The following is a 16,779-nucleotide window of genomic DNA, read 5'->3' on the forward strand; positions in this document are numbered from 1 at the left end:
CGGCGGCCCTGTTTAGTTGCTGAGGAATCCCATCAGGACGGTTGCGGAGGAATCCCATCTGGACGGGAACGGTTCCTGCTTCTACACTGAAGAGATATACCCTGAGAGTCAATCACAGCAAAGTCTGGACCAAGAGACCAGGCCTCGCCTGGCTCCATTTGAAGGAAGAGATGGGAAGGCGCCAATACAAGAATTCCTCCAACAATCTGAAAGGCAACATGACACCACCAGAAACCAGGGATCCCGGAAATAAGAAGAATTGTACACCCTACTCCTGAAGAAATAGAAGAAATCGACTCAAAAGTGAACTATATGAAAATAATAGAGGACCTTAAACAGGAGGTGAAAAACTGCCATAAACAATTAGAGATTACAAACAAAAAGGTAGAGGAAATAAATAAATCGCTCAAAGACACGCAAGAAAACCAAGAGAAACAAGAAAAAGCAATCAACCAGCTTAGGGAAGCGGTTCAAGACATGAAGAATGAAATGGAAGCAATGAAGAAAGCACAAACCGAGGGAAGAATGGAGATGGAAAATCTGGGTAAACGAACAGGAATGACAGAAACAAGTACTAACAACAGATTACAAGAGGTAGAAGAGAGAATATCAGACACTGAAGATACCATAGAACAAATAAACACACTGATCAAAGAAAACAGCAAAACCAACAAATTCTCATCACAAAACATTCAGGAAATTTGGGACACAATAAAAAGACCAAACCTAAGAATAATTGGAGTAGAAGAAGGAGAAGAAGTGCAGCTCAACGGTACAGAAAATATACTTAATAAAATTATAGAAGAAAACTTTCCCAACCTGAAGAAAGAGGTACCTATGAAGGTTCAAGAAGCATACAGAACACCAAATAGGCTGGATCAAAAAAAAACATCCCCTCGCCATATAATAATCAAAACACAAAATACACAGAATAAAGAAAGAATATTAAGAGCCGCAAAGGAAAAAGGCCAAGTTACTTATAAAGGTAAACCTATCAGACTTACACCTGACTTCTCTATGGAAACCATGAAAGCCAGAAGGTCCTGGATAGATGTACTGCAAAAACTAAGAGACCATGGATGCAAGCCCAGACTACTATATCCAGCCAAGCTTTCGTTCACTATAAATGGAGAAAACAAAATTTTCCAGGATAAAAACAAATTCAAACAATACATAGCCACAAATCTAGCCTTACAGAAAATTATAGAAGGAAAATCACTAACCAAGGAGTCCAACAATGCCCACAATAACTCAGTCATCTAGAGACCTTTCACCAGCGCAACTCAAAGAAGGGAAACACACAAACCCTACTACTAAAAAAGTGACCGGAGTTAACAACCACTGGTCATTAATATCACTTAATGTCAATGGGCTCAACTCACCTATAAAAAGGCACAGGCTAAGTGATTGGATACGAAAACAGGATCCAACGTTCTGCTGTCTACAAGAAACACACCTCAAACACAAAGACAGGCACCTACTCAGAGTAAAGGGCTGGGAAAAGGCTTATCAAGCAAATGGTCCTAAGGAATAAGCAGGTGTGGCCATACTAATTTCTAACAAAGTTGACTTCAAACTTAAATCAATCAGAAGAGATGGAGAGGGACATTTTATACTCATAACAGGAACAATTCATCAGGATGAAGTCTCAATCCTGAATATCTATGCCCCGAATATAAAAGCACCCACGTATGTAAAAGAAACATTACTAAAACTCAAGGCAGCCATCAAACCACACACACTAATAGTAGGAGACTTCAACACTCCTCTCTCACCAATGCACAGGTCAATCAAACAGAAACCTAACAGAGAAATTAGAGAATTAATGGAGGTAATGAAGCAAATGGACTTAACAGACATCTATAGATTATTCCACCCGAAGAGGAAAGAATATACCTTCTTCTCTGCAGCTCATGGAACCTTCTCGAAAATTGACCACATACTCGGTAACAAAGCTAACTTACACAGTTACAAAAAAATATTAGTAACCACCTGTGTCTTATCAGATCACCATGGATTAAAGTTAGAATTCAACAACAATGCTACCCCCAGAAAGCCTACAAACTCATGGAAACTGAACAGTCAACTTCTGAACCATACCTGGATTAAGGAAGAAATAAAGAAAGAAATTAAACTCTTCCTTGAATTCAATGAAAATAAAGAAACAACATACTCGAACTTATGGGACACTATGAAAGCAGTGCTAAGAGGAAAGTTCATCGCACTAAGTGCCCACTTAAAGAAAACAGAGAAAGCACATATTGAAGACTTAACAGCCCACCTGAAAGCTCTAGAAAAAAAAAGAAGCAGACTCACCTAGGAGGAGTAGAAGATTGGAAAGAATCAAACTGAGGGCTGAAATCAACAAAATAGAAACACAGAAAACAATCCAAAGAATCAATGAAACAAAAAGCTGGTTCCTGGAGAAAATCAACAAGATTGATAAACCCCTATCCAAACTAATCAAACGGCAGAGAGAGAATACGCGAATTAATAAGATCAGAAATGAAAAGGGGGACATAACCACAGACACAGAGGAAATTCAGAGAATCATCAGATCATATTACAAAAGCCTGTATAACACAAAACTGGAAAATGTAAAAGAAATGGACGCTTTTTTAGATAAATACCATATACCAAAGTTACACCAGGACCAGGTGAACAATCTAAACAGACCTGTTGGTCGCGAAGAATTAGAAGCTGTTATCAAAAACCTCCCTACCAAAAAAAGCCCAGGACCAGATGGTTTCAATGCGGAATTCTACCAGAACTTCCAAGAAGAGCTAATACCCATACTCCTTAATGTATTCCACAATATAGAAACAGAAGGGTCATTACCTAATTCCTTTTATGAAGCTACAGTTACTCTGATACCAAAACCACACAAAGACTCAACCAGGAAAGAGAATTACAGGCCAATCTCACTCATGAACATCGACGCAAAAATCCTCAACAAAATACTGGCAAACCGAATCCAAGAACACATTAGGAAAATTATCCATTATGATCAAGTAGGCTTCATTCCTCAGATGCAGGGCTGGTTCAACATACGAAAATCTATCAATGTAATCCAGCATATAAATAAACTGAAGGAAAATAACCATATGATCATCTCATTAGATGCTGAAAAAGCATTCGACAAAATTCAACATCCATTTATGTTAAAACTCTTGGAGAAATTAGGGATACAAGGGTCATACCTAAATATAATAAAAGCTATATACAGCAAGCCGACAGCTAACATCAAATTAAACGGAGAGAAACTCAAAGCCATCCCGCTTAACTCAGGAACACGACAAGGATGTCCACTCTCTCCATACCTCTTCAATATAGTACTTGAAGTTCTAGCAATAGCAATAAGACAACATAATGGGATCAAGGGGATTCGAATTGGAAAGGAAGAAGTTAAACTTTCGTTATTCGCAGATGATATGATAGTGTACTTAAGCGACCCCCAAAACTCCACCAAAGAACTTTTACAGCTGATAAACAGCTTTAGTAATGTGGCAGGATACAAGATCAACTCCAAAAAATCAGTCGCCCTCTTATACACAAAGGATAGGGAAGCAGAGAGGGAAATCAGAGAAGCTTCACCATTCACGATAGCCACAAACAGCATAAAATATCTTGGGGTAAATCTAACCAAGAAAGTGAAAGATCTATTTGACAAGAACTTTAGGCATTGAAGAAAGAAATTGAAGAGGATACCAAAAAATGGATGGATCTACCTTGCTCTTGGATTGGGAGGATCAACATAGTAAAAATGGCAATTCTACCAAAGGCAATTTATAGATTCAATGCAATCCCCATCAAGATCCCATCAAAATTCTTCACAGATCTGGAGAGGACAATAATCAACTTTATATGGAAAAACAAAAAACCCAGGATAGCCAAAACAATCCTATACAATAAAGGATCTTCTGGAGGCATTACCATCCCTGACTTCAAACTCTATTACAGAGCTACAGTAATGAAAACAGTGTGGTACTGGCATAAAAACAGAGAAGTCGACCAATGGAATCGTATAGAAGACCCGGATTTTAACCCACAAACCTATGAACACCTCATTTTTGATAAAGGAGCTAAAAGTATACAATGGAAGAAAGAAAGCATCTTCAACAAATGGTGCTGGCACAACTGGATGTCAACCTGTAGAAGAATGAAAATAGACCCACATCTTTCACCGTGCACAAAACTCAAGTCCAAATGGATTAAAGACCTCAATATCAGCCCGAACACACTGAAAAGGATAGAAGAGAAAGTGGGAAATACCCTACAACAGATGGGCATTGGAGATCGCTTCCTATGTATAACTCCAGAAGCACAGACATTAAGGGCAACATTGAATAAATGGGACCTACTAAAACTGAGAAGCTTCTGCAAAGCAAAGGACACTGTCACTAAGACACAAAGGCAACCTACTGACTGGGAGAAGATCTTCACCAACCCTGCAACAGACAAAGGTCTGATCTCCAAAATATATAGAGAACTCAAGAAACTAGACTTTAAAATGCTAATTAACCCAATTAAAAAATGGGGCACTGATCTGAACAGAGAATTCTCAACAGAAGAAGTTCAAATGGCCAAAAGACACTTAAGGTCATGCTCAACTTCCTTAGCGATCAGGGAAATGCAAATCAAAACAACTTTGAGATATCATCTTACACCTGTGAGAATGGCTAAAGTCAAAAACACCAACAATAACCTTTGCTGGAGAGGTTGTGGAGGAAGGGGTACCCTCATCCATTGCTGGTGGGAATGCAATCTTGTGCAACCACTATGGAAGTCAGTGTTTCGGTTTCTTAGGAAATTCGGGATCAACCTACCCCTGGACCCAGCAATACCACTCTTGGGAATATACCCAAGAAATGCCCTATCATATGACAAAAGCATTTGTTCAACTATGTTCATAGCAGTATTATTTGTAATAGCCAGAACCTGGAAACAACCTAGATGCCCTTCAACGGAAGAATGGATGAAGAAAGTATGGAATATCTACACATTAGAGTACTACTCAGCGGTAAAAAAACAATGACTTCTCGAATTTTGCATGCAAATGGATGGAAATAGAAAACACTATCCTGAGTGAGGTATCCCAGACCCAAAAAGATGAACATGGGATGTACTCACTCATAATTGGTTTCTAGCCATAAATAAGGGTCACGGAGTCTACAATAGGTGAATCTAAAGAAGCTAAGTAAGAAGGGGAACCCAAGGAAAAACATATAGTTATCCTCTTGGCTAAGGGAAGTAGACAAAATTGCCGGGGAGAAAATTCGGATCTTGGGGTGGGGTGGGTTGGGGGTAAGGGGAGATGGGGAGAGAAAAGTTAGAAGGGAAGGAGGTCGGGCCTTGGGAAAGCAGGAGGATTGGGATAAAGGAAGGTTGGACAGGGGAGCACGGAACCACAGTTCTTAGTTAAGGGAACCACTTTAGGGTTGGCAAGAGACCTGACCCTAGAGGGGCTCCCAGGTGCCCAAGCTGAGGTCCCCAGTTAGTTCCTTGGGCAGTTGAGAATAGGGAACCTGAAATGACCCTATCCTTGAGCAATACTGACGAATATCTTGCATATCATCATAGAACCTTCATCTGGTGATGGATGGAAATAGAGACAGAGACCCACACTGGAGCACTGGACTGAGCTCCCAAAGTCCCAATGAGGAGCAGAAGGAGGGAGAACATGAGCAAAGAAGTCGGGACCACGAGGGATGCACCCACCCACTGAGACAGTGGAGCTGATCTATTGAGAGCTCACCAAGACCAGCTGGACTGTGACTGAAAAAGCATGGGAAAAAACTGGACTCTCTGAACATGGCGAACTATGAGGGCTGATGAGACGCAAAGGACAATGGCACGGGGGTTTGATCCTACGTAATGTGATGGCTTTGTGGGAGCCCAGCCAGTTTGGATGTTCACCTTCCTAGATATGGACGGAGGTGGGAGGTCCTAGGTCTTACCACAGGGCAGAAAACCCTGACTGCTCTTTGGACTGGAGAGGGAGGGGGAAAGGAGTGGGGGGAGGGGGAGAAGGGTGGGAGGAAGGGGCGTAGCGGGGGAGGAGGGGGAGGGAAATGGGAGGCTGGGAGGAGGTGGAAACTTGTTTTTTTTTCTCCATTTCTCAATAAAAAAAAAAGTAAAAAAAAATATTTACTATTCAAAGCAAGTCAGTTACATATACAGAGATATAAATGTTTTTTTTACTTTTAATCTGAACTTCTTTTCTAAATACTTTTATTATTACAGTTACATCATTTCCCCTTTCCTTTTTCTCCATAAAAACCATCCCATATACTTCTCCTTGATCTCATTCACATCATGGCCTCATTTTTCATTAATTGTTAGAAGTGATTATTTTTTAAATCTTTATAGTCAAAAGGCCCACTGATTGTGAAACACACACATGCACACACAAACACACGCACACAGAGAGAAAAAGAGAGAGAGAGAGAGAACATGGCCCTAGGAAGCTGGAAGATCAATCCTGTATAAACAAAATGGATTTAGAATGTGAATTGATTCATGTTTTACTTTGATTTGAATAATATTATAGAAAATTAAGATACCAACTATAGGAACTCAGCCAATCCAGGTCCACCATTGGACTCCAGCCGTGCCCCTACCCCACGCCGTCTGGCTGGGGTTAGAGGAATTCAGTTTATAGTGCTGGACAGCTGAGCACTATAACGATATCTTTGATGAGGAAGCATGGCCTATCCCAGCATCGTGATTAACTAACTGAATAGGTCAAGGACACCCATTCGCTGGTCTGGGTCTGTCCTCCCTGTCTCCGAGGAAAAAACACGGGCCCATCTGGCACCTTGAAACATGAGCCAGCCCAGATGGGCATTATAGGATGAGCAGAGATGGTGATGGAACTGATCCCTTGACACACTGCATCAAGGGAAAGTGAGCCGTGTCCTTCCTCTAGGCAGCACAGAAGAGCTGACCCTATTGATGAGAGCACAGGTGAGCCAATCCTGAGATCACGGGGGTAGGAGACTGAATCCCACCTCTCTTCTGGCTTATGGCAGCATGGGCTGGAGAGAGATGCTCTTCTCCCACTCCCACCCATCAATGTCTAAGGCAGGTAAGTAAAAATAGTGGGATAACTGGCCCTTTCACAAACTGCAACACTTGGGAGAACAGGTCCTGAACATTGCCTGGGCAACACAATAAAAGCCAACTCTGTTGGTGGAGGTGTGAGTGACCCAGTCCTGAAGTGGTGAGCATGGAAGACTGTCCCTATCATCCATTTTCTTTTGGCAGCATGAGCAGGGGAGAATTGCCCTTCTCTCTCTCTCTCTCTCTCTCTCTCTCTCTCTCTCTCTCCCTCCCTTCTTCCCTCCTTCCCTCCCTCCCTCCCTCCCTCTCCTCCCTCTCTCTCAAACACACACACACACACACACACACACACACACACACACACACACACATGCTCATCATTGCTTGAGGCAAATGGGAGAGCTGACCCTGCGGGCATAACAAGAGACCTGTCCCTGGGCCCCACCAGCTGCACCACTCAGAAGAGCAGGCCCCAAAATAGTGAGCATGGGAGACCTAGCCCCACCAACTCTCATCTGCTATATGGCCTCATGTACTGAGAAGAGATGCCCCCCACACACTCACTCATCAATGCAGATGCAAGAACTGGCCTTGTGGGCATCCGAGCATGAAAGTTGTCTCTAACCCGCATCAGCTGCAACACTTGGGAGAGCAGACTCTACACCTTACCAGGGCAGCACAATAAAACCAACCCTCTTAGCAGAGGTGTGGGTGAGCCAGTTCTGAAGTTATGAGCATGGAAGAGCTATCCTCACTACTCATCTGTCTTGTGGCAGCGTGAGCAAGGGAGAGTTGCCCACCCCCTGCCATCAACACCCAAGGCAGATGGGAGAACTGGCCCTGGGTCATAAGAGCAGAACTGTCCCTGCTCCCAACAGCTGCAACACTTGGGAGAACAGGACCAGCACCTCACCTTGGTAACACAATAAAGCCACCCCTGTTGCAGAGTTGTGAGTGAGTCAGCCTGAAAACCATAAATAAGCATGGCAGAGTGGTCCCCACTACTCATCTGACGTGTGGCAGCATGGGCAGAGAAGAGATACCATCCCCAGTCCTCTAGGTCCATTAACACCTGAGACAGGTAGAGGAGATGGCCATGGTGACCTCAGAGCAGAAGGACTGTCCCAACTCCTCACCAGCAATAGCAGTTGGGCAAGTGGTCCCTGTACCTTGCTGGGGCAGCACAGGAGAGCTGGTCCTGATGGTGTAAGTGTGGGAAAGTTGGCTCTGAAACTATTAGAAGACAGCAGAGCTGGATAATGTGCTTAATATGGCCCCTCAAACACAAGCAAAGCAAAGGTGGACTCGCAGGTTTCCATCACACTACTAACAGTCCACACGAAACACAAAACAATCAACAAAATACAAATTCAACCTGTGAAACTGGAGAAAATATTTACAAATCATATACATGATAATGGGTTAAAGACCCAAATATGAAAAATTTCTACAGTTTGATAGCAAAAACTTTCAATAAGCAAAAATCTAAAGGACATTCTTGAATGAAGGCATACAGAGGGATGGCTGATAAGGATGTGAGGGATGCTCTATATCATTAATCATCAGGAAATAAATATCAAAACTACAATGGAGCACCGTATTTCCCCTCCTAGAATGATAAAAAAGGGAAAAGAGGTATCATGAGAAACAAAGAAAAGGAGGCAGAAAAAGAACCTCCATATACTATCAAAGGATTGTAAATTAGTATAGAAAACAGAATGAAGTCATCTCAAAAATGAAAAAAACAGTCTTTTTTAATGATTGACACTCTTAATAAGTAAGATAGTACCTCAGTGTAAGTTTGATTTGCACTTTTTTGATAATTAATGACACTGGGCTTTTTTTCATATGCATTTTGGTTACTTGAACATCTTTCCAAAAATATTTGTTTAGATTATTTGTCCAATTTTTAATCAGGTTGTTTCTAGAGTTCCTTATATGTTCACAGAGGCATAATTCCTGTTTTCAACTTTTCTTTAGGTTCAATCTTAAATTCTCTCATTGTTTTAACTTGGAGCTGTGTGTTGTCATGCATTAAAAATTTATAGAGAGTCTGTGTATTAAATTCTCCAGATGGAATCTCCTTGAAAAGATTTATCTGCCTGGACTGTAGATATTAGAGATGGACACCCTTGACTAATTAAGCTAATCCTAGAAAATCAATATGATGCCATCTAATTAAATTACAAATCTTACCTTTGGTTGGGCATGTCTGGGTATGCAAGACATGTCTGAGAAAAGAATCCAAAAATAAACCGCAAAGCATCAGGGCAAAAAAAAATCCAATTAACATAGCATACTATTTAATATTTTAAAAGTTCAAGGCTAACCCTTGAGACTTGGAAAATCAATGCCAACGTTTCATATTTAACTATCACTTTTAACATCTATAAACAAGAAGGTGAAGGTAGATAATACTGTGTTTGTTCCTATTAACAAATGATGTAAAATCTATTAAATGATGTAAAATATATAAATGATCTATTAAATGATGTAAAATATATTAAAATGATGTAAAATATAACACTAAAATGATGTAAAATTCCTGACCATATAGGAAAAAGATCTAGTCCTTTCCCACTCTTGGGAAGTATTAAGTTTAATAAATTTTCTCAGCTTAAAGAAACACACAGATTGAGGACCTGTGTCCTTTGGGTGATAGAACATCGAAATACAACCTGTAAATTTATTTTTGTACTTTGTCTCTTTGACATCTAGTCCACGGTTAGTGAGTTGAGGCCTTCTGGGCATTCACTCCATGATATTTTTATTGTCTAAAATATCTAAACTCTTCTCCAAAAATGTTTGTGGGATTTTTTTACTGTTCTGGTTGGGGTGGTTATTCTTATATCCATCAGGTTAAAAATATTCCATGTCCTTTAAAATGTATTGGATTTGAAAATAGTTTACTTATAGATTTGATTTTTTAAGTATTAATTTTAGCACCAGTTTATTTAATTCTTTATAAAACTACTCTTCTTAGAATTTGAAAATGATTACCTTTGTTCAAAGACTAACACAGTCATAAAGTACTAAAGTGTTCCTTCTCTGTGTAACTCACTAGTACAAGAAATAGAGTCTGTTATTGATGTATTATTGATTGCTATTAGGAGGCATGCATGCACACGTATGGGGGTCAGAGCAGAATTTTATGAAGTCATTTATCTACTTTTACCTTTACATGAAATTCAAGGACTGTCCTGAAGTTGTCAAACTTGTGGATGAGAACTATTTGTGCTGAGAAATCTCCTGAGCCCCCATCCCTGATGCTTTAACTTAATATTTTAATTGCCTATAGAGAGGCAGTTTTCCTTATGAGACTTTTGAGCATACTCCATTTTGGTTGGTTTTACAACCACCCTCCTCCTCTCCACCTCTACGTCCCATCTTCCTCACTGTATCCTTTTGTCATCATTATTCCTCTCCCACTTTAATATTTCACATATTCTATTGGCTTCCTCGACCCTCTCCTTAAAGACTCTTTTTCATCTTGTGGACCCTTTTCTAGTATCGTGATGTTTATTAACAATAACACCACCTTGATACACGTATTTATCACTTAGAAGCCAGGATCTGCATATGAGAGTGAACAAACAGCATATCTTTTCTGAGCTTGAGTTCCCTCATTTCAATGTTTTCCAATTCCACACATTTTTTTTCTGAAAATTTCATAATTCATTTTTATTTATATTCAAAATTTAACTTTCTGATATACATTTTCACTATTAATTCATATGCTAGTCAAAATCCAACCGTATCCTATTTCCTGTCTGTTTCAAATAGAACATCAGTGAGCATGGATATGTAAATGTCTCTGGGGTAGAATACAGAGTCCTTTGGGAATATACCCAGGATTAATACAACTGGATAATTTAGTCCTATTTTAAAAACATAAAACTTAACTAAGACAAAATACTGTAAGAGGTTCTAACCTGCCATGAATACCAGGGAAAAAACCTAATAGAGACCCACTGAGTTGAATGCCTATCTATAAAATATTTGGATTTTAAATTTATTTTTTAGTTATTTGAGAATTTTATACAATTATTGTGATCATAATTCATTTGTTACTACTCTCTCTAACTCCTCACATATCCATCTGACCTCCCTGCCACCCCCAACTTAATGTCTTCTGTCAAAAATATAAACATGAACTCCAATCTGTATTGTCTGTATATTCCCAGGCGTAGGACCATCCACAGAACCATGATCTACCAACCAAGACCCACACCCTTAAACAAAAGGGACTATCTTTCCCCAAGAAACCATCCACTGTCCACAGCTCCTGAGTTAGTAGTGGAGATCATGAACGCCTTCTCACTCCTTGCTAGAATGTTAACTGGCTTGATCTTATGAAGGCAACCACAATTCATGGGAGCTCAAGAGCTCAGCAGTTCTGCCATATTCAGAAGACACTGTTTCTCTCTGGACCTCCAACCTCTGGTTCTTATAATTTTTCTTTCCTCTCTTCCATATGCAAGAAATTGTTTAAGGATACGTTAGGAATACCTGATCCAGGCTGTGTTATCAGAGATAAGTAATTTTATTTGTTGTTCTACAGTTCTGAAGTTCTAAATAAATAACTATTCCATCCAAGAGTTGTTTCCTTACTAAGGAAAGAGTTCTCATCTCTTCTCACATTTGCATATTTATTAACATAATAAAAATGTGTAGAAAAAAGTGAAAAAAATTATCTGTTCTGTTTTTCATTTGTGTAAACAAGTATATCTAAATTATTAAGAGTTACCTCGTCAACATAAACCTGCATGATCTATATAATATTTTCAACATGTTGTTAGTTTGGTAACTAAAATTTTCATTAATTTATTTGCTTTAGTGAGACGGAGGTTACCACAATGTGCATGTGGAGTTCTCCTTCTCCTATGTTAATTAAAAGTGACTCAACTCAGGTTTGGTAGGTTTGTTGGCAATTATCTTTACCTGTTGAGCCATCTCATCAGTTCTGGTTTGGCAATTTAAAGATAGCCTCAAATTCTTTGCCGTCCCTCTCAGTGAGAGTTGGAGTCCCTTATCTTCCAATCAATTCAGACTAGGAATTTGCTTGACAAATAACACCAGTACAAGAAATTAAGATGTTGTGGGATTTCTGGATTATAAAATCTCTTTTATTTTCTTCTTGAGCTATAATCATTCTAGGAGAAGCAGCTGCCATTAAGAAATCTACTAATTTATCTATTATAGTTTCTGATTTTATGCTCTTATGGGCTGTGTGTGTGTGTGTGTGTGTGTGTGTGTATGCTTGCAGGTATGCATGTGTCTACATGAGTGTTGTGTTTTTTTTCTTGGTTTGTCTATTTTCTTTATTTTATTCTGGTTTGTTATTGTATGTGATAGACTGTTTTCCAAAAACAAAGAGAGAAAAGGTATGGGATTGAATGGGTGGTGATGTAGGGACGATCTCTGAGGATATGAGGGGAAAATGTAAGAAAAAAAATATTTTCAATTAAAAAAAGAGGTCGTGCATTGCTGGTGGGAATGCAAGCTGGTACATCCCCTTTGGATATCAGTGTGATGATTTCTCAGAAAATTAGGAAACAACCTTCCTCGAGACCCAGTAATACCACTTTGGGTATATATCCAAAGGATGCTCAAACACGACACAAGGAAATGTGCTCAACTATGTTCATAGCAGCATTGTTTGTCATAGCCAGAACCTGGAAACAACCTAAATGCCCCTTGACCGAAGAATGGATAAGGAAAATGTGACATTTACACAATGGAGAGTACTACACAGCAGAAATAAATAATGACATCTTGAATTTTGCAGAAAAATGGATGGAGCTAGAAAACATCATTTTGAGTGAGGTAACCCAGACACAGAAAGACAATTATCACATGTACTCACTCATAAGTAGTTTTTAAACATAAAGCAAAGAAAACCAGCCTACAAATCACAATCCCAGAGAACTTAGACAACAATGGGTCACTAAGAGAGACTTACATAGATCTAATCTACATGGGAAGTAGAAAATGAGACGATCTCCTAAGTAAATTGGGAGCATGGAGATCTTGGAAGAGGGCTGAAGGGGAAGGGAGAAGCAAGGAGGAGAGCAGAGAAAAATGTAGAGCTCAATAAAAAAAACAATTTTAAAAAAAGAGGTCCATGTACCTTGAGACAGACAGAATATGAGGAAATTCAATCTAGTCACATGAGGAAGATAAGTAGAAAGTTTTCTTGCCATCCTCAGTCAGACCAGCATAAGCTTAGACATGTAGGAGAAGAAGTTTCCTTGGGCATTACAAGAAGAGATCATATGGAGAACATAGAAACCCAGCAACATTAAGATTCAAGGGACAAGGCAGCTGACCTCAAACACATATTTCCAGATGTCTCCAACCATCGCAATCATTCCATCCAAAAGACCATTCACAGTGGAGCACAGACGGCACATCTGTGATAAGTTTTGTACAAGTCTCTCACCCCCAAATTAGAAGTCTGGTAAAGTAGACCACCGAAATTTGGAAACAGTAAATATCCTCCTTGGATTTAAATGTTTAGTCAAGTCCTATTGTTTATTAAGATGTTTACAGTAGCACACACACTGTTTGCCAGTTCTTGCACACAGTTTTTGTGTGTGAGCTAAATGGTGTTACAATAATATGTACAGGAAAATCTATGTATCTTTATTACAGGTATCTGAGATGTTATTATTGGGCAGTTCGAACTTTAATTACTATTGGGGGCCTTCCAGAGCCACAGACTTCATTTGAAATTGCTTTTCAACTCTTGAATTTTTTTTCTGGAGTTTTTGTGTTCTCCAGCTTAATCGGTCAGGTAAGCAGACAGTGAATCTGCAAATTTTGTTCATTTTTTAAAAGGCTAATAAATATTTATAAATTTTATGGAAGAAATATTGAAATCTGTAGTTATTTTTCTCTTTCTCTGTTCTCTTCCTTCTTTTACTCTTTGTCACAGATTTAATGAAATGTGCTTAGACCAACATTACAATATTGACTTTTTTTCAGACAGTCTTGATACATAGTCTAGGCTAGCCTTGAACTCATGGCCCTCTTTCCTTTCACTGGAGAATTATTTCACATTCTAAGTGCTGGAACTACATATCCATGCCACCATACACAAATGTTCTTCCCTTTTAGTCATTAAATCTTTCAGAAGACCTGCTGGCCAAGTTTGTTAGGATATATACCCTTTGAATTTACAGTAAAGACATTGTAATTCATAATACATAGCAGATTCTAGAATCTGAGTCAAGTGTTTCATGAAACATATTTTTGCATAGCATGTTGCAAAGTGCACAATGCATAGTGGGCCTGTGATGTGTCGGGAACACGACTGCAGTGCAGTTATGCAGTACAACTATGTGCAACGCCATATAAGGTTATAATACATGATTTAAGAAACTGATTACTGCATCACAAAATCAATACAACCACTAGAAAAACTATTGATTCTTAACACACTCACAGTAGTATGGATAAAATTCATTCTGTAACAATAAGAACTACTTACCATGATGCTTGATACTGATCAAAATCGTCACAACTCAAATAATACATCTATTAATGTTAAGTGTCTGCTAAACATGGCAAATGTCAGAGGAGCTTAAAAATCCTCTATTGTCCAGAAAAGGGAAGCTTCTCAAGTTACATGGAGCAGATGCAGGTGAAGCATTCTCAACAGCCAGGTAGCATTCAGTCATCATCAATAGGCAGGTCAGTTAATCAGAATCAGTTATGAAAAGATGTCAGTGGCAAAACATGAAATGTGTTTGAGATACAAATGACAGTGATGGGGCAAACAATCTTTGAAAATAAAAAACAAATGCAAGAATAAAATATTTTAAGGATTCTGAATGGTAAGTTTGAGTTTTACCTTGATAGTAATGAAAAGCAGTCTAGGGAGGATATTGAACATGGAGATTCAAAGTTAATTATAATGTGAACCAGAAGAACCAGTGTTTTTAAATATATGTATTATAATTCTTAGGTGTGGTAAGTCTAGCAGATCAAAGACAATTGAAAGGATTAATTTGTTACACTCAAAGACCTTAAAAGGAGGGAGCATGCCACCCATGAAAATGAGGATGCTGAGCAAAATAAGTAATTACTGGGCTGGGGGTTTCAACTGAGTAAACATTAGTGTAAGCTAATTTGAAAAATTTTATCAGGCTTTGAGATGTTGATCTATTGGTCTGGTGCCTACTACTGTCATGTACAACAGGTGGTGTATTAAATGTGGGAGACTGTAAGAGGGCTATAGAAAGAATAAGAACTAAGGATTGGTTTATTTGAATTATAAAAAGTGTTCTCAGGAGAGTTAGTCACTGTCTCTCAGAAGTTAGCTATAGCTAGGAAGAGCAATCAAGGTTTTGGACAGCAAACCTCTGAATACAAATACATAAAAATACAGAAAATAGATAGGTGGTTAATGTCAATGCATAGGGGCATGTCAACTTCAGCTTAGACATGTTAATGGACTATATAGGGAAGCTGGAAAGATAACTCCATTTAGGTATTGGAAATATTGAAATATTTGGAATACTGAAACCTTGGAACATCAATAAGTTAAAAATTTTAAGTGTAAACTATCATAGTAATGAATGGGGAAATTCATTATGGTTGAAATATAAAACTATTTGGAAAAAAATTAATTTAAGTTTAAATGAAATGAAATAACACAATTTTTCATAATATATACAATCAATATGGGGTGCATTCATTGTTTTCACATTTTTTCATTTATTTTATTGAAAAAAGAAAACAAACTATCTTTTTTATTTTACATATCAATATCAGTTTCTGCTTCCTCACTCCACCTACTTCCCCACTTCACCCCCTCATCCACTCCTCAGATAGGGTAAGGCACATTGCTATGGGGAAGGTCCAAGGCCCTCTATACTATATCATTTTTACAGGTAGGGAGACTCTAGTTTGAAGAGATTATGAAGTTGGGCAGGGTGTAGTGTCACACACCTTTAATCCCAGGATATGGAAGGCTGAGTCAGGAAAATTTTTATGAGTTCAAGGTCTGTCCAGGACAGCTACAGCTACATGGTAAGGCCCTATCTCAGAAAGGAGAGAGAGACTAAGAGGCATGGCAATTCATACTGTCTTAAATGGACAGTTGAAGTAAAATCTAATACACATTGACCCCTTGGTGTGTGCAAAGACATTTTCAAAAGACTAGAAATTGATGTTTCTGTACTCTAATCTCAGCACTTGGGAAGCAGAAGCAAAAGGAGAGGGAAAGTTCAAAGTCACCCAATCTATGGAGCTCAGCCAGGATTGTATTGCTAGAATCTGTGTCAAATATCAATAAAGAGAAAAAGGGAAAGACTGCCCAGTGCAGTGTGAGTCCTTCACCACTGAATGCATCCCTTGAGAAAGTCTGGACTCAGATTCTACTTTAGACCAATGGACCCTCAACATGCATTTCAAAAGCTCTTGTGGTGATTCTTATGCATGTAAAAATCTAATAAGTGCAGAAACCTGCCTTTCAATTGTATTGAAGATTTAACTAGAGCAAGAACCACCTGAAAATCGTGCTGAGGTGCACAAGAGATTAAAGCTGGAGATAAAGACTTGTGCCTTAAGGAATAAAATTAAGGAATAAAAGATGCTAGAAAGGAAACAGAAACAAAAGTAAGAGAGCTTGAAACAAAACTCCGTGTATTCAAAGTTCATGCATACAGTCATAACCGTGACTATGCCTCAAAATTAACCATCATTCCTCAC

At 38.8% G+C, this 16,779-nt stretch overlaps 1 protein-coding gene across 1 annotated transcript in view; it reads left to right on the forward strand.

Moving 5' to 3' along the window:
- Cngb3 (cyclic nucleotide gated channel subunit beta 3) overlaps positions 1–16,779 on the forward strand; it is a 149,507-nt gene that overhangs the window by 81,217 nt on the left and 51,511 nt on the right. Inside the window, exon 11 of the mRNA XM_041657795.1 lies at positions 13,717–13,858. Within this exon, the coding sequence (XP_041513729.1) occupies positions 13,717–13,858 (142 nt within the window). The remainder of the gene's footprint in view (positions 1–13,716; positions 13,859–16,779) is intronic.

The sequence above is a fragment of the Microtus oregoni genome, unplaced genomic scaffold, assembly GCF_018167655.1.
Source record: "Microtus oregoni isolate MIOR12 unplaced genomic scaffold, Mior012 000008F_ref0000371, whole genome shotgun sequence".
NCBI lineage: Eukaryota > Metazoa > Chordata > Mammalia > Rodentia > Cricetidae > Microtus > Microtus oregoni.